General features: G+C 48.0%; 1 protein-coding gene across 3 annotated transcripts in view; it reads right to left on the bottom strand.

Annotated features, from left to right (window-relative positions):
* The window catches only part of KHDRBS1 (KH RNA binding domain containing, signal transduction associated 1), a 54,017-nt gene that overhangs the window by 15,278 nt on the left and 11,555 nt on the right, over positions 1 to 27,184 (bottom strand). For all 3 annotated transcript variants that reach the window (XM_030219653.1, XM_030219652.1, XM_030219651.1), the window contains 2 exons: positions 7,782 to 7,918; positions 7,165 to 7,366 (listed from right to left, as the gene is read on the bottom strand). In XM_030219653.1, coding sequence (XP_030075513.1) covers positions 7,165 to 7,366; positions 7,782 to 7,918 — 339 coding nt within the window. The remainder of the gene's footprint in view (positions 1 to 7,164; positions 7,367 to 7,781; positions 7,919 to 27,184) is intronic.

The raw sequence follows: 27,184 nt of genomic DNA, 5'->3' as shown, positions 1-27,184 counted from the left end.
TAAGCAAATCCATGAGAAAGTTTGCAGTACATTATAAATAGCTCCAAATTTGAGAATATTTATGTATAATTTCCTTTCATGAGGACTCCACAGACCTTGCATCTACAAGTGAAGGGAGGTGAGCTCCCCACCTGTTTGTGGAGGCTCTGCAGTGATTGTCAGTTGAGACGATAATGCTCGAAAGACAGTTTGTGCGTGAAGCCACCAGCATAGAGAAGAGTAGACTGATCTAGAGGTACTTTCTTGCTCAGAGGTTGAAATCATTGGTTCCAATGCTGTTTGAGGTGCCACTGGAACTGGTCTATATGCAGCTTGATGTTTATCAGTTCACATAGTTCTGTTAGCTATGTGACCCAACTGCATGCAGGATGCTAGTAATACTAACCATTGAAGAATGTATATTAGTCTGCTCATACAATATGCTCTTGCTAATGTGGTGTCCATCAACTCCAGGCTTTCATGAGTGATAAGAATTCATTTGTTTCTACACTGAAAAGGAAACCACATTTTTGAAGATGCTGGACTGTGGCTTGTGATGGAACAGAGATGAGTCAATCATCAAGAAAAGGGGATATGATGCCCTTTTTGTATTGGAAATGATGGTGAAAGAAGGTGAAACATAAGTTTCAATTATTTGGATGAATTTTTATGGGTATAGGCATCCTACAAATTGAGAGCCAGCCAATTGTTCCAATTCAGTAGCAGAAGGACCATAGCCAGGGATCTAATATAGGTTCAAGTCCTCCTAACCCTTTGGGGATGAGGAAGAATCTTGAGCAATCCTGATCTTGGAACTGTTGGGACAGTTCTATGGCATTTACTTGCAGAAGTGAATTGATGATCTCTGCTCATATCTTGACGTGAATTTGGAGAGAGGAATTGGGTTCTTCATAAGAACATGAGCGTTGCCATATTGGGACAGACAAAATGTTCATCAAGCCCTGTATCCTGTTTCCAACATTGGCCAATCCAGGTCACAAGTACCTGGCAAGATCCCAAAACAGTAGAATAGATTTTATGCTTTTTATCTTAGAAATAAGCAGTGGATTTTCCCAAGTCCATCTTAATAATGGCTTTTGAACTTTTCTTTTAGGAAATTATCCAAACCTTTTTAAAACCCTGCTAACTGCTTTTACCACATTCTCTGTCAACAAATTTCAGAGTTTTTACAAGTTGTGTGAAGAAATATTTTCTCTGATTTGTATTACGTTTACTATTTAGTAGCTTCATTGCATGCTTCCTAGCCCTAGTATTTTTTGAAAGAGTAAACAAGCAATTCACATCTGCCCATTCCACTCCACTCAGTACTTAACAGATCTCAATCATATCTCCCCTCAGCTGAAGAGTCCTAGCCGCTTTAGCCTTTCCTCTTAGGAAAGTCATCCCATATTCTCTTATCATTTTTGTCACCCTGCTCTGTATCTGTTCTAATTCCACTATATCTGAGATACAGTGGCCAAAGCTGTACAGTATTCAAGGTGCAGTCACACGATGGAGTGATACAGAGGCATAACATTCATTTTTGTTTTCCATTCCTTTCCTAATAATTCCTATTTGCTTTCTTAGCCACCAGTGCACACAGAGTGGAGGGTTTCAGTGTATCAACAATTGACACCTAGATCCTTTTCCTGGGCAGCAACTTAATGCGGAACCTTGCATCTTGTACCTATAGCTTGGGTTCCTCTTTACCACATGTATCGCTCACATTAAATCATCTGCCATTTGGATTCTCCCAGTCTTGTAAGGTCCTCTTGCAATTAACAACTTTGTACAAAATTAGCAAATTTAGTTACTTTACTAGTTATTCCCATCGCTAGATCATTCATAAATGTTAAAAAGCAGTGGTCCCAGCACAGACCCCTGGGGAACCCCACTATCTACCTTGTTCCATTGAGAATACTGACCATTAAAACCCTACTCTGTTTTCTCTCTTTTAACCAGTTTTTAATCCAAAATAGGACAACGCCTATCCCATGACTTTCTAAATTTCCTCAAGAGTCCTTCATGGGGTACTTTGTCAAATGCCTTTTGAAAATCCAGATACACGATAATCAGTTCAAAGGAATCCTGTTTAGAAGGATCGAATCCAAAGAAATATTTGCAGAGATTTGGTAGGAAAGCCAGTGCTGGGCAGACTTCTATGATCTGTGCTCTAAAATCAAGATCAGGTATACATATTATATAATGAGTTTATCTTGTTGGGCAGATTAAACGGACCATACTGGTCTTTATCTGCTGTCATCTACTATGCTACCTTTATCCCCGTTTATTCACCCCTTCGAAGAAATGTACTAGATTGATGAGGCAAGACTTTTTCATTCATTAAATCCATGTTGGCTTTGTCCATCTCATTAATCCATGCTGATGTATATGGCTCTGTAATTTTGTTCTTTATAATAGTCTCTACCATTTTGCCTGGCACAGACGTCAGGCTCACCGGTCTACTTTCCCAGATCATTTCTGGAACCCTATTTTAAAAGATGGGCTTACATTGGCCACCCTCCAATCTTCTGGTACCATGCTTGATTTTAAAGATAAATTACATATTGCTCGCAATAGCTCTGTGTGAAGAACCAATGTGTTTTAAGTCTGTAAAATGTATTGGATATTTTCTTGCATTGATTATGTTCTGAAGTGTATTTCTCTTATTTGGCCAACAGGTGGTGTTACTTTGCTGTAAAGCTGTTACAGAGAACCAATTATTTTTTCTTCAGTTTGACAAAAACAGGAAGCAAGAAGCAGTATATATTTGAAATATTGTTGACTGGACTCCAATTGGCCCAGGAGCTCATCTCATTTGGACTTTACTGGTTTTGAGTTCAGTCTTAGCCTGGGAGAAGAGAGAGCACTCTTTGCTGAAACCCTGTTAAAAAAAAAAGGTATATTTGATAACTGGTGAACAGCTACATATGACCTGATCTCCCCAGGTACTTTCTAGGAAGAATGCAAATGTTTAGCTATTTTTTTTTTCAGTTACTTGTTACTGTTTGCTATTTTCACATTTATTTTTTTTGTCCACTGTTCCAAGTTCTGAGAACATGTTTGTTTGTTCTGCCTATCTAGACTGATACAGAATCCTGGTGGTTTGTGTGTTGGATCTGAGAAAGCTTTCCAGGAACTATGGGACCACTGGGAGTGTGGCTCCAGTAACCTAGAAATCACTGGGGATAATTGGAGCGCAAGAGACTCACCCAGAGGAGGTTGTGACCCAGTCGGTGGGAGGAGGATGCTAGTGTAGAGCACAAGCGGCAGGTGCACGCGGACCTGTGCTGTGCTGGAGAAAGACCCTCTAAGTTGCAGCGGGGTAATCCCAGGCCTGTCGCTAGGTGTTTTTTTGACAGAGGCCCTTATACAAACTACTACTACTACTATTTAGCATTTCTATAGCGCTACAGGGCATACGCAGCGCTGCACAAACATAGAAGAAAGACAGTCCCTGCTCAAAGAGCTTACAATCTAATAGACAAAAAATAAATAAAGTAGCAAATCAAATCAATTAATGTGAACGGGAAGGAAGAGAGGAGGGTAGGTGAAGGCGAGTGGTTACAAGTGGTTACGAGTCAAAAGCAATGTTAAAGAGGTGGGCTTTCAGTCTAGATTTAAAGATGGCCAAGGATGGGGCAAGACGTAGGGGCTCAGGAAGTTTATTCCAGGCGTAGGGTACAGCGAGACAGAAGGCGCGAAGTCTGGAGTTGGCAGTAGTGGAGAAGGGAACAGATAAGAAGGATTTATCCATGGAGCGGAGTGCACGGGAAGGGGTGTAGGGAAGGACGAGTGTGGAGAGATACTGGGGAGCAGCAGAGTGAGTACATTTATAGGTTAGTAGAAGAAGTTTGAACAGGATGCGAAAACGGATAGGGAGCCAGTGAAGGGTCTTGAGGAGAGGGGTAGTATGAGTAAAGCGACCCTGGCGGAAGATGAGACGGGCAGCAGAGTTTTGAACCGACTGGAGAGGGGAGAGGTGACTAAGTGGGAGGCCAGCAAAAAGCAGATTTCAGTAGTCTAAACGAGAGGTGACAAGGGTGTGGATGAGGGTTTTGGTAGAGTGCTCGGAAAGAAAGGGGCGGATTTTACGGATGTTGTAAAGAAAGAAACGACAGGTCTTGGCAATCTGCTGGATATGAGCAGAGAAGGAGAGAGAAGAGTCAAAGATGACCCCAAGGTTTCGAGCTGAGGAGACAGGGAGAATGAGAGAGCCACCAACAGAAATAGAAAACGGGGGGAGTGGGGAGGTGGGTTTGGGGGGGAAAATGAGAAGCTCGGTTTTGGTCATATTTAATTTCAGGTGGCGTTGAGACATCCAGACAGCAATGTCAGACAAGCACGCTGAAACTTTGGTTTGGATGCAAGGTGAGATATCAGGGGTAGAAAGGTAGATTTGGGAGTCATCAGCATAGAGATGGTAGGAAAAGCCATGGGATGAGATTAATGAACCAAGGGAAGAAGTGTAGGTAGAAAAGAGGAGGGGACCAAGAACAGAACCCTGAGGTACGCCGACAGGCAGAGGGATAGAAGTAGAAGAGGATCCACCAGAGTGAACACTAAAGGTGCGGAGGGAGAGGTAGGAAGAGAACCAGGAAAGGACAGAGCCCTGGAATCCAAGTGAGGACAGGGTATCGAGAAGTATGCTGTGATCGACAGTGTCAAAAGCAGCGGAAAGATCAAGAAGAATGAGGATGGAATATTGACCTCTGGATTTAGCCAGTAATAGGTCATTGGAGACTTTAGTAAGCGCAGTTTCGGTTGAGTGGAGAGGGCGAAAACCAGATTGTAGTGGGTCAAGAATAGCATGTGAGGAGAGAAAATCAAGGCAGCGGCGGTGAACAGCACGCTCAAGTAATTTGGAGAGAAAAGGAAGGAGGGAGATGGGTCGGTAATTAGAGGGACAAGTAGGGTCGAGTGAAGGCTTCTTAAGGAGAGGTGTGACCACAGCATGTTTAAAGGCAGCAGGGACAGTCGCAGTGGAAAGTGAGAGGTTGAGAATGTGACAGATAAAAGGAATAAGAGCAGGAGAGATGGCATTAAGAAGGTGGGTGGGAATGGGATCAGAGGAACAGGTGGTACATTTTGAGGAAGAAAGGAGAAGTGTAGTTTCCTCAATAGTAACTTCAGGAAAGGAGGAAAGGGAATGAGGGGAAGGAGAGAGAGGGGAACGGACTAGTGGAGGGAGAGGTGGTGAGGTAGAGAAAGCAAGGTTTATCTTTTCAACCTTGTTGTGAAAGAATTCAGCAAGGGTCTGAGGAGAGAGTTCAATGTGGTGAAGAGAAGTCGAGGATTAGAGCCAAGAGAGTTGGTCAGTTGGATATAATAATCCTGTTTGGCACGTGAAAGAGCAGATTGGAAGGAGGTCAGCATGAACTTAAAGTGTAAGAAATCAGCAAGGGCCAGAGATTTCCGCCAGAGGCGTTTGGCGGAGCGGGTACAGGAAAGTAGGTAGCGGATATTAGAAGTCAGCCAAGGTTGGGGTTTTGTACGCCTTACAGGGCGGGTCATCAAAGGTGCAAGAGTGTCTAAGGCAGAGGATAGAGTATTGATGTAAGAAGAAACAGCCTTGTTGACAGATGTGGATGGTGCCACAGTAGAGAGGAGGTTTGAAACATGGGAGGATAGAGATGAAGGTAGAAGAGGATGAGTGGGGGAAGGGGGAGGGACCCGGCCACCCAGGTTTGACACCCCCGGGGCTAGAGAGACCCCCGCAGGCCTTAGCCCCAACCCAGCAAGTCAGAGATGTGGGAAACAATTTTTTTTTTTTTTTTTTTTTTTAAGAGTTTTCTTTTAAATTGCAATCAAAACACCAGCCCCGGTATTACCCAGTAACCAAAAGCCAGGGCCCCTAACTAACTGGAATGCACAGGTTTACCCTGCTACAGACTGCTGAAGACCGAGAACATACTGCTGGATGTGCGCAGAGAAGGAGAGGGAGGAGAGCAGATAGCCAAGACCTGTCGCTTCTTCCTCTATAACATTAGCAAAATCCGCCCTTTCCTCTCTGAGCACACCACCCGAACTCTCATCCACTCTCTCGTTACCTCTCGCTTTGACTACTGCAACCTACTCCTCACTGGTCTCCCACTTAGCCATCTATCCCCCCTTCAGTCCGTTCAGAACTCCGCTGCACGTCTTATCTTCTGCCTGGACCGATACACTCGTATCACCCCTCTCCTCAAGTCACTTCATTGGCTTCCAATCAGGGACCGCATTCAATTCAAGCTTCTGCTACTAACCTACAAATGTACTCAATCTGCAGCCCCTCCTTACTTATCAACCCTCATCTCCCCTTACGTTCCTACCCGTAACCTCCGCTCTCAAGACTAATCCCTCCTTTCAGTACCCTTCTCCACCACCGCCAACTCCAGGCTCCGCCCTTTCTGCCTCGCCTCACCCCATGCGTGGAACAAACTCCCCGAGCCCATACGTCAGGCCCCCTCCCTGCCCATCTTCAAATCTTTGCTTAAAGCCCACCTCTTCAATGTCGCCTTCGGCACCTAACCTCTACACCTCTACCCAGGAAATCTAGTCTGCCCAACTTGACATTTAGTTCTTTAGACTGTAAGCTCATTTGAGCAGGGACCGTCCTACTTTGTTTATTTTGTACAGCGCTGCGTAACCCTAGTAGCGCTCTAGAAATGTTAAGTAGTAGTAGTAGTAACATACTGGCTTTCTGGGGACTGCACAGCCCACTTATAGGCTTACTTGCAGCTCAGTCTCCATCTGCTGGTAGGATTGCATAATCCATCTGTACTGGTCTAGAGGGACACTATGGAAGTAAAAAGCTTTCAGAATGCCCGATGTAAACTGATGAAGCAAACAAAGATGTGAAGTGAAAATGTCCCCCTAAGGGTGAAGAGGACACTGCTGACACAAATCACAGATGATAAACTTAAGGGGAGGATACCGAGGCTGTGCAGGAACCGCCGCGCATACTCAGAGGTCTAATTTACACTTCTCTGAACTAGAGAGAAGCTCTGCACACAAGGTTTAAATCAAATGTTACCTTAAGAGTATTCTTGTATCTTCCTGCTTGTCTGCAAGGAACCCTCTGGAATCAGGACTCAACTGGAACTCTAAAGCCCTGGTTGTATAAGCTTTATCAAAAGGCGGCACATAAAAGCCCAAAGCACAGCACAGTACAAAACAGTTCACATGCATACAGACAATACTTACATAATCATCAAATGAGTCTCGTGCAGACGGTAGAGCAAGACTCATTCTTGAAAGGCCTGGGGCTCGTGCCCTTGATGAAGGTGTGCCTCTTCCTGATGCAGAAGGAGGTACCCCACGAGACACACTGGATCCCCTTGATACACTACCTCTCACTGGAGCCCCCCGTACAAGACTTCCACGAGGTGGGCCCACACCACGTCCCCTAAAAGACAGGATCAAGGGAAGTTCATTAAAGAACTTACTTCACCTATGCATCTTGCACATCCAACCCCATCCCCCTGGGCAAGCCAGTCTTTAGCAACTCTGGATGCATCATTAGACAGTGATTACTGAAAGTCAACTTATCACACATCTGGACTCTTACCAACAATATGCTTTTTTTTTTTTTCTTTATTAAAGGCCACTATACTTCCCCAGATAGGGAGAATGTAAAAAAAAAAAAATCCAGATGCATAAGGAGATATTAATACAGCTGTGTATAGGAACAAACTATTCCAAACCTTCTCCATAAGAGAATTATGGTAGTTACAAAATTCACACTACAAAACCTAACTTGGGCCCTTCTGTACATACCCCCCCCCCCCCAAATTCACAAAACATGCACCTATCCATGGTACCTGGAAACAGACGTGGGAGGGGGCGGTGGTCCTCTTCCTCGCACTGGGACACCCCGACCACGTGTCTGTTCTGGTGGGGCACCATTTAAATAGGACAACTCCAGAAATTGCTCCTGGCAGATATCATCCATCATATCCTGAGGGAGGAAGAAAAGTCAGACTAAGAGGATATCCGGAACCCAATACTACGCACAAATATCAAGGGTTCTCTAAAGGCTGGAGAAAAAAACTCATGGACCAATATCCAAAATGAGGTTGGGTATAGCACACCTGCAAACCTGTGGGACAGGGGACCACCCCTACAGACCACACAAACTTGCAAGTAAAAAGGCAAAAACCAGTTAAAACAGAAACATTATGCACCAAATGTGCTTCAATGAAGCAAGAAACCCAAATCTGTGGGATCAGAGGCATGGCTCAGACATCAGCACTGTGGAAGAGGGAATCTGGGTTCAGACTTTCCATCAAGGCAGGGTGGGTCTGGTTACGCAGAGCTGGCACTCAAGAAGGAGAAAGCAGACTGCTGCAGCTGCTCCTACTGGTTAACAAGTGGTGTTTAGACATGCAGGGCCAGCAGAGGTCTTCCAACTCCTGGGTTAGCAAGGGTTCTATAAAGCTACGTCAAGTGGGACACCTGGACGGGCAGAGATGAAAGGGGATAAAGATACCTCAAGTGTGATTATTATTCACTAATCAAGAGTTCATTTTTAAACCCAAAATATATATTAAAAAAAATAAAAAAAATCAACCATACAAAGCCAAGTGTACTGAAGAGATTTCCCCCTATTTGGAAATAAATATATATATTTTTCAATAAGCTAGGTAACTAGGCTCAAACAGCTTAAAAAAAAAAAAAAAAAACACAGGTAGCACCTTTGGGTCCTACAAGCATAGAGCACAAATTTATGTAAACCTGGAAAATGAAGACAAGAACTGAATCTAATTTATAGCAATGACTTGAGGCACTGGAAAGACAAGCAAACCATTTGACCTTTAGGTATTATTAGGAAGTGTATTAGAAGCTGGCACCCATCCCTTGATCTTACTTTCAGCTGATGTACCCATTCTAGACCCTTCTGCTCAACATGGTCACCTAATCATTAATCCAGTTCACTTACTTTGCTGCTGCTCCCCTCCTCTGGAACCCTGCACCCCCAGTTTATTTTTGTACAGAACATTTTACAATGCATGGTTTGAAAAAGCCCCTAATTATAGCAGACTGTGCACCTTGAATCACCATAAATGGGGTGCCTTATCTAGCTTTTCCACAGAGAAAACAAAGTTGTTTACTTGTAATGTGTGAGTTCTCTGTTGACAGCAGGATAAAATGGCCATACAGTCCTCTCGCCTGCCTGTGGGTTGAAACCACTGTCAGCTAGTCAACAGACTGACAAGGGAGGCAGGAAAGCTGTTTGTAGAGGTTTCTGGACTCTGTAGAGATCAAGCTAGTGATGTCACCAGAGTGGTTGCTTCTCCTCCTGTCCAAAGAGACCTTCCATTACAGGTGAAGTCTGCTATAATTAGGGGCTTTTTCAAACCATGCATTTGTCCTCCAGTTGACTGAAGCTGATAAGGCCAAGTAGATTGGATAAAATTCCTGTCTACGCTGAAGGACTGTATTAGTATGAATGGAGGACCAGGTGGACCACATTGTAGATGCATGTTGCGATAGTATTGGAAGTAGCCAGGCTGCAACCTTGTCTGGAAACGTGCTTGCTAGTAGGTAGCAGGCAGTACATTCAAGAGTTGTCTTTGTGACAGGTAGGCCTGGATAGCTAACACAGAACAAACACACACACCTGTACCAGAAATCCTCACAACCTAGTTCAAGGTATTGTAATACAGGACATGGAGTAATTTGTCCTGGGATGAAAAGTTGTTAAGAATGTGACTAGTCCAGTTTTTGGTAAAAAGCATGAATGAGTCCTCCCGTAACCTCCGTTCACAGGATAAATCCCTCCTCTCAGTACCCTTCTCCACCACCACCAACGCCAGGCTCCGCTCATTTTGCCGCACCTCACCCTATGCTTGGAACAACCTTCCTGAGCCCTTACGCCAAGCCCCCTCCCTGCCCGTCTTCAAGTCTTTGCTTAAAGCCCACCTCTTCAATGCTGCGTTCGGCACCTAACCCTTACCGTTCAGTGAATCCAGACTGCCCCAATTTGACTGCCCCTATCGGACCGACCGTTCACTTGTCTATTAGATTGTAAGATCTTTGAGCAGGGACTGTCTCTTTGTTAAATTGTACAGCGCTGCGTAACCCTAGTAGCGCTCTAGAAATGTTAAGTAGTAGTAGTAGTAGAAGAAGAATCTTGTTGTAAACTACATTTATATATGGATAACGTTATGAGAAGCTGCAGTTTGTTGCGTTGAGCAGAGGTGATGAAATGAGTACATCTTCCAGGAAAGGAATGAGCACAGGTGTGGCCATGGGCTTGAAAGGCAGCTTTGCAAATGAGAACCTTAAGATTCCAGTGACTAACCAGTTTTGAGTAGGGATTTTAAACTGATAAAATTTCCATGAGACTGAATTCAATTTACTGGTATGCAGTAGGCAGCAATGGTGTTGGGGAGAACTTAAGAGGGTTTGTTTTAGAGCAAACTCAAAAGTAGGCAAAAGCAGAAGTTTAAGCTTTTTGACTTGATCAGGGGATACTACCTAGGCAATTTACAATGTTCAATGGAATAGTTATATTGTTACCTGTGTATATCGATTAGCAAAGCAGAAATGCCAAACATATAGCCACGTAACCTTCCTCTCAGAATATCCCCTAGAAACTTGAACTAAGCCTAGAACCAGAGTACAATCAGACAAGCAACGTTCCCAACTGGCTGACTTGACTAAGGGTGTGGCTCTGGATTCATCTGCTGTAACTAAAGGAAAGAAAGTTATCAGGTAATATAAAAATCTTTTCTTTCCTTTGCATTAGCAGCAAATGAATCCAAATACTTGTGGGGATGTAGTAAAAAACAGTCCTCACATCGAGTGGGAAAGATGCTGCCCCTACAACCAGCACTGACCGGCCAAAGAAGTGTCCTCCCAAGCCGCAACATCCAAGCAATAATGCCATGCAGAAGTATGGGAGACAACCTAGTTGACGCCTTATAAATGTCCTCCAAAGAAAAAGCAGATGACTTTGCCCATGACGTAGCCCCTACCCGCGTAGAATAAGCCCGTATCGCAATCAGCCACGATTATTCGCAAATAAGCATCCAAAAACGCCTGCTTGATGACGCTCCATAATTCGTGCCCAACAGGAGAACGAACAGGTGGCCCTAGTGATGGAAATCACTGGTAGCGCTGAGATATTGAAGTGCCCAACACACATCCAGCAACCAAAGTGATGGAAACTCCATCAAATAATCATCCTGCCGAAAAGAAGGAAGACTAAGAGGCTGGTTGAAAAGAAAAGCTGAGATCACCTTAGGCAAGAAAGATAAAACTGTCCTAATTGTCATCCTAGACTCTGCTGGTGAGATGGATCCCTATACAACAATGCTTGCAACAAAGATCTGGCGAGCCAAGGACACTGCCACCAGAAACACCATCTTTAACACAAGATCCTTCAATGTAGCCAAGGGAGATTGCTCGCTGCAACCCCCAGAGGAACAGATTAATATTCCATGCTGGGCACGCCACGTGAACCAGCAGACGAAGATGAACGGCTCCTTTCAAGAAGCACATCACATCTGGATGAGAAACTAAAGAGAAATATATGCAGCCCCGATAACAAGAGCCACCACACACACTGAGCATGTTATAGGCTGGGCCCCTCGCAAGACCATCTGGTAGAAAGACTAGAACATGTGGAAAAGATGCGGAAGCTCCTTCTCAGACCACCGCCCCTGAAACACACGTCACACTTGAGAATAAGCTGTAGAGGTGGAACTTTTTTTTTTCTTTAAAACTTGCAACAAGGTCTCAATCACACCTTCCAAATAATCTTTCTAATTCGGACCTCTCAATAGCCAGGCTGTAAGATCGAAGCGTGATGGAGCAAACCGCAGTCTACCGGAAAGCTGGAATGGCTCAGCCACCAGGAGCTGCATACCAGAGATGCCCGGGCCAACCCAGAACGATCAGATTGACTTACCCTGGGTGGATACGATGCAGAACCATGCCTATCATGGGCCAAGGTAAGAGTTGACACCGGCCACTGCTGAAGGGCATCTATCCCTGCCGAGCTCCTTTTTTCTGCTGAAAAAAAAATGGGCAACCTTAGCATTGTGCAGTCATTATGCGGTCCATCTCAGGCATGCCCAAACCTCTGCATCACACTGATGGCTGGATCCAACGGTTTGACTGAAATAGGCAGCCCTCACCTTGAGAGCTCCACTGCCAAGGCCTCCTTTCTTGGGCACCTGACAAGAGTTCCTTTGGCAGGACTGGCACTACTGACTCCAACTCTTGTAAAGAAAGGAGTGTGGCCAGAACTGCCTCCCGCTTTGCCATAGCGCGGACTTGCAAAAAAAGAATCGTTGGTGGGAAAGTGAAACTAATTTGTAACCTTCTTTGATAATCTCCAAGATCCACTGATCTGATGTAATTTGGGCCCACTCCTCATAAAAGAGCAACAACCTTCCACTGGCTCTATGGAGGAGTGGACCGGCACCCCATCACTGTGACGATCTGGTGGCCGCTCTCGGGACTGAGGTGGCTGGTCATCTGACCAAGCGAAAAGGACAGACACTGCTGGAATCTGGACTTGGGAGAGGAGAAGGAAGGCCTCCCCGGTCAATACTGTTGTGTGTCCTTAAACCAGACTGGGATTGAGGCGCCTGGAAGGTCGATTTGAGTTTGTCCTCCGGCAACATCTACATCTCAGAATCTCCCAGATCTTTGACCAAGTTCTCCAAATCCTCCCCAAAGAGCAAAGTACCCTGCAAGGGTAGGCGAATAAGGCATTGCTTCGAAGTGGCATCTGCCACTCAATGGCACAGCCAAAGTAGCTGTTGGGCAGTCACAGCTAATTATGCCAGCCCTGTCTCGATACTGGGGAACTCCAGAGAAGTCGCCTGCTGAACCCAGAAACAGCATATAGCTGCCTGCAACAGAGCTGAAACCTCAAAGGATATTTTAAGCGAAGATTCCAGCTTCCAGTCCTGAACATCCTTCAGCACGATCCCCACTTCTACCAGGGCAGCAGTCTGTCACAGTCGCTACCAGGGTGTCTACCTTGGGCAACTTCAACTTATCCAGCTCCCCTTGAACCAGGAATATAGCCAGGCCATAGAGAACAATACATGTAGGCTACCATTTGCTGTTTTCCACTGCGCCAAGTTCCTGGATCGCCACATGGAATGGGGCCCTAGGCAACCACCTAGTGCTTGCCATCTTGGGGGTTCACCGCTACAGTTGCAGTTTCCTCTGCTGTGGAAATATTAAGAGCCTGCAAAGCTTTCAAAACAAACACAGGAAGTTCCTTCTTATGAAAAATGCATACCTCAACATATGCTGCCAGCATTAGCCCCTTGAAAGGTCCGAGTAGTCGTCAGTGGACTGTAAACCAAGTGACCCAAGCTAGACAGGCCAACTTCTCCAAGTCATCACTTTTGGAAAGTCTGGGAGCTGAAAGAGCCTGTGGGGAATACACCCAGAGTGAACAGGCAAGATGGGTGTGGGGGGAGACCATTTCTCTTTGGGACCATGAAATTAAGTACCTGCCCAGGCCACACTCCCTTGCACAAGGCTCTCATTTGCACGATGGTGGAATTTTTCTTTACCTCCACCTGCTGGAGGAAAGTGGTAACCCCCCCCCCCCCCCCCCCATTTGTGCAGAACAGCTGAGAAGGTGAAATTAGATCTTACCTGCTAATTTTCTTTCCTCTAGACCCTCCAGACCGGTCAAGACGCGTGGGTTATGTCCTCCTACCAGCAGAGGGAGACTGAGAAAACACTAAGCTTTTGAAGCCTGTATATATAACCTGTGCAGAACCTCCACTAGCCAGTATACCCCTGACAAAGCAGAGAAACAAAAAACACTAACAACAACCAGCAACCCTGTACGTGGTCACAGTAAACTGCAAAAACAAGAAACATCTTCCGCTTGCTCTTATGGAAACATGTTCCTTTGCCTTTGATAAAACAGTTGGGCTTCTACAGGTGGACTATCAAAGAAGAGCCCCACCTGTCCCGGACTCCTATCACAAAACAGAAATAAACAGTCTGCAATTAGAGAAACAACAATTTACAGCAGCCAAGAATTATCCAACAAACACACCTCCTGGCCTCCAATACAGACAGGGCGGGCTCTTGACCGGTCTGGAGGGTCTAGAGGAAAGAAAATTAGCAGGTAAGATCTAATTTCACCTTCCTCAGCGACCCTCCAGACCGGTCAAGACGCGTGGGACGTACCAGAGCAGTAACTAACTTATGGGAGGGACCTACTAAGGCCAGAGGTCAAAACTGCTGCCCCAAAGAGCACCTCGTCCTTTGCATGCACAGGAATCCTATAATGCTTCACAAAGGAATGCAACGAAAACCAAACCGCAGCCCGACAAATATCTAACAGAGAAATCATACTATTCTCCGCCCACGAGGCTGCCATTCCCCTAGTGGAATGAGCAGACCAGCCCCTAGGCACCACAGGACCCTTCACCAAGTAAGCAGATGCAACCGCCTCCTTCAACCACCGTGCTATGGTCACCTTAGGAGCCGCTGCACCCTTCTTTGGGCCACCATGAAGAACGAACAAACGGTCAGAGGCTCTGAAGTCCTGAGTTCCAGAGAGATAACTCAAAACTCTCCTGACATCCAGCTTGGCAATACCACGCTGCTCCGAATCTCCAGCCATATCACCCAACACTGGCAGAGAGATGACCTGATTAACATGGAACTCGGAAACCACCTTGGGCAAAAAAGGAAAGCACCGTCCGCAACGAAACCTTTCCCTCAGAAAGGACAAAAATGGTTCCCTAAAAGACAAAGCCTGAAGCTCTGAAACACTCCGTGCTGAAGTAATCGCCACCAACAAGACCGCCTTTAAAGATAAATCCTTACAAGATGCCGATACCAGAGGCACAAACGGAGGCCTGATCAAAGCATCCAAAACTAGCTTCAAATCCCACGGAGGCACCATCCGTCACTGAGGCGGACGCAGCAACTTAACACCCTTCAAAAAACGCACTACCTCAGGCACAGACGCGAAGGACTTTCATTGAAGCTTCCCACGAAAACATGACAAAGCTGCCACCTGAACCTTCAGTGTAGAAAGGCCAGACCTCTATCAACACCATCGTGCAAAAATTCCAAAACTTCCGCCACCGAAGAGTGAAACGGCCGAACTCGATGGTCTTCACACCAGTGCTCAAAGATTCTCCAAACCCGGACATACGCCAAGGAAGTGGATCGTCTACGGCAACTCAACATCGTAGCAAAGCCACTGGACGAAAGCCCCTTCTTCTTCAACTTGTGCCGCTCAAGAGCCAAGCCATAAGCGAAAACCGAGCCGGATCCGGCATGATTATCGGGCCTTGACACAGAACTGATCCCAACAAAGGCAGGGCCGCCGCCCCTGCCAACCGCACCAGGTCTCCATACCATGGTCGACGCTGCCAATCCGAAGCTACCAGAATCACCCGACCGGAGTGATGTTCGATGCGCTATATTACTCGACCGACTAACAGCCACAGAGGAAACACATACAGTCACTCCCGAAGCCAAGGCAACAGAAGAGTGTCGATTTCCTCCGCTCAAGGGTCTCTTCAGCGACTGAAAAAAAAAAAAAATATCTGAACTTGCGCATAGCGAGCCGTTGCCCTAAGATCACCGAAAGTCCCCAGACCGACACAACTCACTGGAACACTGACCGAAGAAAAGACCACTCTCTGGGATCTAGAGTGTGCCTGCTGAGATAATCTGCATCTATGTGACCTACCCCGGCCACATGCGCTGCCAAGAGAGCCTGAAGATGAGTTCAACTGCGCCGCCAAGGCTCTTTGTTCCCCCCTTGACGGTTGACATATGCTACTGCCATGGCATTGTCACAGAGCACTCGGACTGCCTTGTGGCGAACCACCGACGTCAAGGCCTGGAGCGCCACCCGAATGGCCCGAGTTTCCAGCCGGTTGATGGACCACTCTGCTTCTGCCCGAGACCACCGGCCTTGAGCTACCTGAGACAATGTGCCCCCCAACCTTGCAGACTGGCATCCGTGACCATTACCAGCCCCTGTGGGGACTCCAACGGCATTCCTTTCCCAAATTGCGCGGACTGAGCCACCAGCAGAGACTGAGACGAGGGGCCACCGACAGCGGACAACACATTTCCAAGTCCTGCGACAGAGGGGACCAATGACTGAGCAGAGCTGACTGTACCTGACGCATGAACTACCTCTATGGTCGCCGCCATCAGGCCCAGGACCTGACGATAAGTACGGGCCGTCGGCGCCTTCTCTGCAAGGAACCGACGAATCGGACCCTGTAACTTGGAACCAAAAGGCTGCACAAAGGAAAGTGAAGATAAGCTTCCGTCAAATCCAGGGAAGTGAGAAACTCTCCTTTCCTGACCGCACCAGTGACCGACCGCAACGTCTCCATCCGGAAAGAGGGCACCTTGAGTGCCGCATTGACCCTTTTGAGATCTAAAATGGGACGAAAAGTGTCCTCTTTCTTGTGGACCACAAAATAGATCAAATAGCACCCTGAGCGTTGCTGATCTGAAGGAATAGGAACCACGGCTCCCAACGCGAGCAGCCACCGCAGAGTGTCCCTCACTGCTGCCCTCTTGCTCCAAGACCGACAGAGGGATTCCAGAAACACTTCGGGAGAACAGCTTTCGAATTCCAGCGCACATCCGCCTCGAAACACCTTGAGAACCCACTGATCTGACCTGATTTGGGCCCAACTCTGGTAAAACAGACTCAGCCGAGCCCCAACATGCACCAGAGCCTGAGCCCGCACACCTTCATTGGGAATTGTGGCCTGAATACTAACCTCCCGCGGAAAAGCCACGCCCTCCGCGACGACTCTCACGAAAGAACTGTGTGCGCTGGAAAAACCGACCCCTAGAGGTCCTACTACTATTAAACATTTCTATAGCACTACTAGACTTATGCAGCGCTGTACAAATTAACATGAAAAGACAGTCCCTGCTCAACAGAGCTTACAATCTAAATTGGACAAACAGAAAGCTAGGGGTAGGTCCCACTCGATCTGCCCGGCCTATACCGCTGAGCCTCCCTAAACCGTCCGCGAGAGGAACTAGTTCTGGCCCCTGCCTTGAACCGAAAATCTGGAAGCCATAGAACCTTGGTATCACTAAGACCTCACACTAACTTGTCCAAATCTTCTCCAAAGAGCATAGCTCCCTTAAGTGGCAGAGACCCACAACCATAGCCATATTTTTTGTCTGAAGTAGGCAACAAATCATAAAAGCCTCAGACAAAAAGGATGAACCCATGTCCAAGTCGGCTAACTCCTGACCCCCAGAAGAACCAACATCTACCGAATCATCCAGGAGCTTCTCGGCCCAACGAAAACATGCCCGAGCTACCAGACCCCCACAAACCGAGGCCTGCAGGGCTAGAGCCGACAAAACAAAACTACGTTTGAGAAAAGATCCCAACTTCCTATCCTGAGGATCACGGAGGGCCGTTCCTCCATCAACCGGGATAGCCGTAGCTATAATTACTGCCGTCACTACTGCATCTACCGTGGGAGCCTTAAAGGAATCCCTATCGTCCTGAGGGAGGGGATAAAGCCTCGCCATTGCCTTTGCCACCTTACACGGCAAATCCCATTCCTGACAAATCATCTCCCGGAGATCCTTGTTCATAGGGAAGGATCACGCCTGACGCTGAATGCCCTTCACCAACGGATCCTGGACAGTTTCCCCCAAAGCCACCTCAGGACCAAACTGAAGGGTGGACGACACCTGATCTATGAGTTCTGACAGCTCATCTCTATGGAAAATCCGCACTACTGAAGGATCCTCTCCAGGAATCCAACAATCCTGCTCCTGAGAGCTGTCAATTCCATCTGACTCCCCCAGATCACTAAGCGCAGCTTCTGCAGCTACAGGAGAAAAACATTGCCTGTCCTCTGACCACTCTAACCGTGGTCTCTCAGCCAAGACGGAAATAGCCCCCTCTTCCAATTGGGGGGGGGGGGGGGGGTCCCGATCTCCAGGCCTGATACCGCGTCCAGACAAAATCTGGAGGAAAGCCCACCATTCCTGGACCGTCATTAGGCCCTTTTGTGCCAAAAACGGAGGCCGCAGGCCCAAAACCAGCCGGCTCCATGGGCCGCGTCAGACTCAAGATGGCGGCTGTTCCCGCCGAAACTGTTCCCGCTGACAGCGGCCCTGCCTACGCTCCCGCTGACCCGGAGACTCCAGACACCATCGATCCCTCCGTGGTCAAGTCGGGGGGTGCCGCAGCCACCTTTATAGGTGCACCGCAAAGCTACACTGAGCGCCCGGCGCCTCTACCCCTCGCCACGAGCACGCGCGACATCGGAGGAGCTGGGCCGCCATAAACCACGAGGGAAGGGAAAAGCTGTTCCGCAAACGCGCCAAACCAAAAACTCACACTGCTAAAGCACTGGAGAAAGCGCTGCTCTCTCGTTCCAGCAAGGAATCAAAACCCCCGTTCGGTCCGCTGAAAATAAAGAAATAAATGCCCTTAAAGGCACAGTACTCCAACTCTGGCAGCTGGAAATTGTAAGGCACTCAAGGCTACAATACTGAGAAAGCAGCCGAGGCACAAAGCTGCCAAGCAAAACGAAATAGAATAACTGACCTTAAAGGCACAGTACTCTAATTCTGGCATCTGGAAATTGTAAGGCACTCAAGGCTACAATACTGAGAAAGCAGCCGAGGCACAAAGCTGCCAAGCAAACAGAAATAGAGAGCAGCACAGGGGGAGGGACCCAAACATAGGTGTAACACCCCAGGGGGAAAAACTGGGCCCCACCAGACCCAGGGCCCCAAAGCACTTTTTTTTTTTCTTTTTTTTTTTTTTACACACACACGTACAGGGTACTGCAACAGAATAAAGTTTGGAAGGAAAAAATCCTACGACCCAATGACAAACTACCTCACCAGATTATTGGAGACTGCACAGGCTGTCAACTGCTACCTCTGCTGAGACTGAGAAAATACTGGCTAGTGGAGGTTCTGCACAGGTTATATATACAGGCTTCAAAAGCTTATAGTGTTTTCTCAGTCTCCCTCTGCTGGTAGGAGGACATAACCCACGCGTCTTGACCGGTCTGGAGGGTCGCTGAGGAAACAGCAAATTTCAGCTGCTGATTGTGTCAGTCGCAATAGAGAGCCCCAGTTTTGGACACTTTCTACAAGCTGATTCATTACAAAGTCCACATTTAAGCCTGTAAATCTTCTGGAGGACACAGTGTCCTGGAGGCTAGTAAGACTTCTTGAATCTCATGAGAAACCTGAAAGACAGGAACCAGCCACCTTTCAATATCTAGGCCAAAAAGGCTGAGTGATGAAGTTGGGGCAAAAAGAAATGTATTTAAGGTGGCATACATATAGCCTGTGCGAGTCCTGCAGGGCAGGAGAGTTCCCTTGTGTGTATTCCTTCCCTTGCTCTACCAATTATTGCAGTTCTGCTCCCTTTTCCTCACTATGTCTTATTCAGACACTTTTTCTGCTTTTTAATATTTTTGTTTCAGAATGGAGAGGTGTGGCAGCCGTGTTAGTCCACTCTTAAAGGTTATCAATAGAAATCAAACAAAATAAAACATGGAAAAGAAAATGATACCTTTTTTATTGGACATAACTTAATACATTTCTTGATTAGCTTTTGAAGGTTGCCCTTCTTCGTCAGATTGGAAATAAGCAAATGTGGTAGCAGATAGTATATATAAATGAAACATCCAAGCATTACTTTGACAGTCTGACAGGGTGGGGTGGGTAGGAGGTATGCATGGGGACATCAAAGCATTTCATTGATAGTCTAACAGGATGGGTGTGGGTAGGTGACACAGAGGGTGATAAAACAGAGAAATACAACTTTATGGTTTATAATGGGCTAGAAAACCCAGGTCTTTGTTAAGTCCTGTCTGTTGGGTGTCAAAATATTCAATCATTCTGACTTCAAAGGTCTTACGTTCCTGTATTGTTTTAAAGTTACCTTTCAGGATTCTTACTATGAAATCACTGGTACAGTGTTCCGGTCTTGTAAAGTGTTGGCCTGACTGGCACCGGCTTTCTTCATGTGATGTCTATGTAGATTAAATCTTGTCTTAAGCATCTGGCCTGTTTCTCCAATATAGCATCCTTCATTACATTTTTTACACTGAATGATATATACCACATTGGAAGATGAGCATGTGAAAGATTCATGTTGAATATTTTTCCTTTGTGAATGACTGTGGGGTCTGTGAAATGTTTTGGCATAGCTTGCAGCTGGATAGATTACAGGGAAATGTGCCCTTCTCTTCTTTTTCAGTCTGTGTTGGGAGTTTACTTCTAATTAGCTTGTGTTTCAGAATGTAAACCACCTAGATGGCAACACCGTAGAGTGGGGTAAAAAGTGTAACAAACTTGGAAACAGCCAGTAAGACCAAGGAATGACTAGAAAACACCAACAGTACTCCTTTGTTTCATCCTTGGGAGTTTCTGAATTGTTTTGGCTATTAGCAAAATTGGAAGGAATGTACGGAAGAGGCCTTATCCCCTGGGGTTTGAACATTATTACATTTTTTGGGGGGGGGGGGGGGGGGGGGGTTGCAGAGTTCTTGAAGCCTGGATTGGCCGCTGTCGGAGACAGGATGCTGGGCTTGATGGACCATTGGTCTTTTCCCAGTATGGCAATGCTTATGTTCTTATGCATAGCAAAACTGCCCTGGGTGAGTGCTATGTTTTCAAAGTCTTGGAACAAACTCAACATTTCAAATTTAAGGCATACCACAGGTCAATGATGGGCCTCTTCCATTTGCAGAAGTCTTCAGCTTCTAGAGGAGATGGGTAGTAATTGGAGAAATCATTGACTGAGCATGGAATTCCCAAAAACCTGGAACTATAGCCAACCAGAAAGGTTCGGCAACACCCTGCTGCATTATGTTTTTATGTCACCTTGTCTATGTTAAGGAAGATTTTGTTAACCAGTATTGTCACCAACGTTGTTTAATATATATTTTATATTGATTCATTCAAGATGGCAGGGTAAATCTACATGAAATGAACGTTGGATGTATAAACTTCCTAGCAAGTCTTTTTGACAACGGTGAAATTAGACCTTACCTGCTAATTTTCTTTCCTCTAGACCCTCCAGACCGGTCAAGACGCTTGGGATATGCTCGCCTACCAGCAGAGGGAGACTGAGAACACTAACTTCAAACTATGTACATATAACCTGTGCCTAGCCATCTGTCGTCAGTATACACTTAGCAAAGCAGAAACCAAAAACCTGAAAACGAGAAAAAAAAACCCTGTACCTGGAAAACCAATAGTCAAACACAAACAGTGTGCCTCCACAGACGGAACGTCAAAACGTCCCGCTCTGTACTGTCTTAGAGTCAAAGAAATTCTCTCCGACCACACTAAACTTGAAAGAATAGTCATAGCAGAACACGGCTCAAAATCACTTCTGATAATACACAGAGCGGGCTCTTGACCGGTCTGGAGGGTCTAGAGGAAAGAAAATTAGCAGGTAAGGCCTAATTTCACCTTCCTCCTCAACCCTCCAGACCGGTCAAGACGCTTGGGAAGTACCAAAGCAGTAGAAACTTAAGGGTGGGACCCTCGAAAAGCAGAAGACAACACAGCCGCTCCAAACAGAGCATCCTCTTTTGCCTGATCAAGTCTGTAATGCTTCACAAAGGAATGGATGGATGACCACGCCGCTGCCTTACAAATATCCTGCGGAGGAATAAAACTACTTTCCGCCCAAGAAGCAGCTACCCCCCCCCCCCGAGTAGAATAAGCCTTAAGTAACGAGGGCACGGCACTTCAACAAGTAAGCCGAAGCAATAGTCTCCTTCAACCACCTAGCCAGAGTAGCCTTGGAAGCTGCTGCCCCTTTTTTGGGACCTCGAAACACCACGAACAACCTATCCGATGCTCGAAAATCCTGCGTTCTGCGCAAATAAGACCTTAAAATGCGCCGTACATCCAACTTAGCCAGCCGACGTTGCGTAAGATCCCCAGCGCGATCACCCAACACAGGCAATGAAATCACCTGGTTGACATGAAAAGCAGACACCACCTTAGGCACAAAAGAAGGAACCGTCCGTAAAGTCACTTTCTCCTTAGCAAACGACAGAAAAGGCTCCCTGCAAGACACAGCCTGAAGCTCTGAAATCCTACGCGCCAAAGAAATGGCCACCAGAAAAAACGCCTTCAAAGTAAGATCCTTACATGTAATGGACGCCAAGGGTTCAAACGGAGGTGCCACCAGAGCCTCCAGGACCAAATTTAAATCCCAAGGTGGAACAATCGGACGACGAGGCGGCCAAATCAACTTCACTGCCTTCAGGAACCGCCCCACATCAGGAGAAGCCGCCAAGGAAACTCCCCGAATCTTACCTCTAAAACAAGACAGCCCCCTCTCCAAGCCATCCTGCAGAAAATCCAAAACTTCCACCACCGAAGCACGCAAAGGGACATAGTCCCGCTCTTGACACCAATTCTCGAAGGTGCGCCACACCCGCACATACGCCAAAGAAGTAGACCTCTTGCGAGACCTCAACATCGTATCAATCACCCTGGCCGAAAAACCTCTCTCTCAACCGATGCCTTTCAAGAGCCAAGCCGTAAGCAAGAACGGAGAAGAATCTGCCATCTCGATCGGCCCCTGAACCAGTCGCACCCGAGGCCCCAAGGGAATCGGATCCTGCACCAGCAACTGCATCAGATCTCCGTACCACGGACGACGAGGCCAATTGGGCGCTATCAGAACCACTAACTCCGAGTGACGACCGATCCGCTGCACCACGCGGCCCACCAGTGGCCACGGCGGAAACACGTAGAGCAACAGCTGAGTTGGCCACGGAAGCACCAACGCATCGATGCCCTCGGCTCGAGCATCCCTTCGACGACTGAAGAACCAAGAGACCTGTGCATTGTCGGCCGACGCCATGAGATCCAACACTGGCCGACCCACTGCAACACTATCCGCTTGAACACGGAGGGATGGAGAGCCCACTCTCCGGGATCCAATGTGTGCCTGCTCAGATAATCCGCACTCACGTTGTCCACCCCTGCCATGTGTCCCGCCGATAGACTCTGCAGATGAACTTCTGCCCATGACAGCAACTCCGTTGCCTCTACAGCTAACCCGGGACTCTTCGTTCCCCCCTGTCGATTTACATAAGCGACGGCCGTGGCATTGTCTGAAAGAACCCTGACTGCCTTGCCGTCTAGAAGACTCTGAAAGGCCCGAAGAGCCAACCGAATAGCTCGCGTCTCCAGGAGATTGATGGACCAACTCGCCTCCTCCAACGTCCAACACCCTTGGGCCACCAGACCCAGACAATGCGCCCCCCATCCTGACAGACTCGCATCCGTGGTTAGCACCACCCAATCTGGAGTGTCCAGCGGCATGCCCTTCGCTAGATTCGGAGAGTGGAGCCACCAGCGAAGACTGCACCGAGCCACCTCCGGCAGCGAGAGCCTCTCCACCAAACTCTGAAATTGAGGAGACCAGCGAGACAACAACGCTACCTGCAAAGGTCTCATGTGGGCCCTGGCCCAGGGCACCACCTCTATTGATGCCGCCATCAGACCCAGCACCTGAAGATACTCCCGCGTCGATGGCGCCCTCTGAGCTGCCGGATCTGAGACTGTAGCTTGGAAATGCGAGGAGCTGTCAAAAACACATGGCCTCTTGTGTCGAAACGGACGCCCAAATACTCTAGGGACTGCAACGGAACGAGGTGACTCTTGGCCATCGACAACCCATCCGAGAGACTGCAGAAAGGACACCACCCGGCCGGTGACCTCCTCGCTCTCTGACTTTGATTTGGCCCGAATCAACCAGTCGTCTAGGTACGGATGGACCAAAATGCCCTGCAAATGCAGCGCAGCCGCCACCACTACCATGACCTTGGAAAAAGTGCGAGGCGCTGTTGCCAGGCCAAATGGAAGAGCACAAAACTGAAAATGTCTCCCCAACACCACAAAGCGAAGAAAATGCTGGTGTGCCTCTAGGATGGGAATGTGCAAGTAAGCCTCCGTCAGATCTAAAGACGTCAGAAACTCTCCTTCCTGAACCGCTACAATGACCGAGCGTAACGTCTCCATTCGAAAGGAAGGAACCTTCAGAGCTGCATTGACCTTCTTGAGGTCCAAAATGGGCCGAAAGGAATCCTCCTTTTTGGGAACTACGAAGTAAATGGAACCCGTTCCGCGCTCTCTTGGAGGAACCGGAACTACTGCTCCTAAATCGACCAAACGCGACAGTCTCTCGCACTGCTCCTGGAATGACAAGGAGACACGAGAAAGAAATCGGGCAGAGGACTGTCGAACTCTAACGCGTAGCCATCTCGCACAATCTGCAGCATCCACTGATCTGACGTGATCTGGACCCACCTCTGGTAAAACAAGCGCAAACGAGCTCCCACGCGAACCAGAGGTTGGGTCCCCAAACCATCATTGCAAAGGACGGGACGCACCGGTCGTTCCCGAACAGGAACCTCGTACTCCACGGTGACCACCTCGAAAGGACTGAGTTCTCTGGAAAAAACGACCCCTAGTCCCCCCAGAGGACATGCCAGGCCGATATCGCCGAGCTTCCTGAAACCGGCCGCGCACCGCGGACCCCCTAGCAGCCTTAGGACGAAGCTCCAGAAGACGAGGAACCTTTGCATCACCAAGACCCCTCACCAACGTATCCAACTCTTCCCCAAAAAGCAAAGAACCTTTAAACGGAAGCGAACACAGCTTTGCCTTAGAAGCAGCATCAGCCACCCAGCCCCGCAACCACAGGGCCCGACGAGCAGCCACCGCCAGGGTCATGTTCTTAGCCGAAGCCCGTAACAAATCGCACAGCGCATCAGCCTTGAAGGACGACCCCATCTCCAACTTTGCCAACTCTTGAACTAAAGAAGCCCTATCAGCCGGCGGGCTATCCAGCAGCCACTCAGCCCAGCAGAAACACGCCCGGGCCACCAGACCTCCACAAACCGACGCCTGCAGCGCCAAGGCAGACAAATCAAAACTCCGCTTGAGAAACGTCTCCAATTTCCTGTCCTGCGGGTCCCGCAACGCGGCCCCCCCATCCATAGGAATAGCTGTAGCCTTAGTCACAGCCGTCACCACGGCATCCACAGGTGGAGGCCGGATGGAATCTCTAGCCTCCTGCGGAAGCGGGTACAGCTTAGCCATGGCTCGAGCCACTTTACACTGATCTTCTGGCGAACGCCACTACTGGGTAATCATTTTTCTCAGATCCGCGTTCATAGGGAAAGTACGAGATACCTGCCGAATCCCCTTAACCAATGGATCCTGCGTCCCGGCTGCCACTGGAGCCGACGCCTCAAACTTGAGAGTCGACGACACCTGCTCAATAAGTTCCGCCAACTCATCCCGGTGAAAAATGCGGACCACCGAAGGGTCCTCCCCAGGCACAGCAAGCTCCTTATCACCAGCCAACGTCCCCTCATCCTCCTCCAGGGGACTAAAATCGCCCTCTGACTCCGGAGGGGAAAAACTTTCCAAGTCCTCAGACCACTCCACATGTGGTCTCTTAACACTAGCCCCCCCCCCCCCCGGTCCCAAAACTAGGGGGCTCCGCTCGCGTCGGCCCTGCCTGCCAGGCCTGGAATAAACTCCAAATAAAATCCGGCGGGAAACCCATCCAACCAGGCACGTCTCCCCCCCCCCCCCCCCCAGAAAAACCCGAGAACGGACTGCCTATAGGTCCTCCAACTCCTGGCCTTGCGGTGCTGATTCCAAAATCGGGACCGCAGCCACGCTGCTAGACTGAGGCGCTGCAGGCTCTGGAGGGCCAGACGCGGGTACCTCCGCCGCTAACACCGGCGGAGCGGAGGTAGAAGACTTCGGTTCACCACTTAAACGGCAGGAACCGCCAACCGCGTCAACCCCCCGGCGCGCACAAGATCTGCATTGCAGCGGCTTTCCCGACATCGCGTGCCTAAACAAACAGCTGACAGCCCGAAACTCACTCACCCGTAGCCTGCAAAAGCAGCGCCCCAAAACCGCTGAACAGCTCCAGAACCCCAGAGTGCAGCCCACTCAGCTCTCAACACCGTCTGGGCCTTCGATCTCAGGGAGACTTAGATTTTTTTTTTTTTTTTTGTCAAACTTTATTGCAGCTTGAAATTGAGCCCTGCTGCTGCTAAAACTACACGGCACTCAAGGCTGCAGCACAGAACTGCAGCCGAAGCACAAAGCTGCCCAAACGGGAGAGCCAGTTAGGGGGAGGGACCCGGCCACCCGGGTGTGACACCCCAAAGGGGACAATGGCAGCCCCCACCGGACCCACCAACCCCCAGCACACTAAAGTCTTCCAGGCACAGGGATAAGAGCTAAAAACAGACCAAAAGAAGCTCCTAAATAATCTCTGAATCCTACCAGACCGGACAAGCTGCACAGGTTGCGTTTCTACCCTCTGCTGAGACTGAGAAAATACTGACGACAGATGGCTAGGCACAGGTTATATGTACATAGTTTGAAGTTAGTGTTCTCAGTCTCCCTCTGCTGGTAGGCGAGTATAACCCAAGCGTCTTGACCGGTCTGGAGGGTTGAGGAGGAAGCATAAATTTGTGTACCTTACGGCTGATTCTCCATAAACTAATGTTGAGGCAGGCCATTTTTAGGTGAAACACGACTCGTGTCGAGTCTTGGATGTTGTGAATAAAGCTTCAATACATTGGACATAAGTCTGCTGTTTAGTTTTTTTTTTTTTTTTTTTTTTGGGGGGGGGGGGGGTTGTCATCATCCTTGCTGTGCACCTGACTTGTTTGTAAGACCACGAGGGTCTGTGTTCTTCTGTTTTGATTACTGTGTCCTGATGCAACCAGTCAAAACTCTGCAAAGGATGACTCTTGGCTGGTTTGATCACCCAGCTCAATGACTCAAAAACTTGCACAAGTAGTGACCTGGATGCTCTCCAGAAAGGATTTTTTGCCCAAAATCAACCAATCATGCAAACAAAAATGCATCAGGATCCTTCTGCAGTGCTGCCACCACGACCACTATCACCTTGGACAGCTTTTGCTAAACTGATTGGGAGAGCACAAAGCCAGCTGATAATAGTGATGCAAAGAAAAAACAACCCAAAAACAAACACTTTGGTGTCCTTGTCAAGTAGATAGACTTCTGTGAGGTCCAGGGAGGTGACAAACTCCCCTTTCCTCACTGTCACAATCACACAGAAAGGAGTCTCCATACAAAATCTGGATATCCTAAGGGTGCAATTCACCTTCTTTCAATACTGAATAGGTCAAAATTTCTTCCTCTTTTCACTTGAGCTGCA

This window comes from Microcaecilia unicolor, chromosome 11, assembly GCF_901765095.1.
Source record: "Microcaecilia unicolor chromosome 11, aMicUni1.1, whole genome shotgun sequence".
NCBI classification, from domain to species: Eukaryota; Metazoa; Chordata; class Amphibia; order Gymnophiona; family Siphonopidae; genus Microcaecilia; species Microcaecilia unicolor.
The sequence above is the reverse complement of the archived record's forward strand: the minus strand, read 5'-3'. Positions and strand labels throughout refer to the sequence as shown.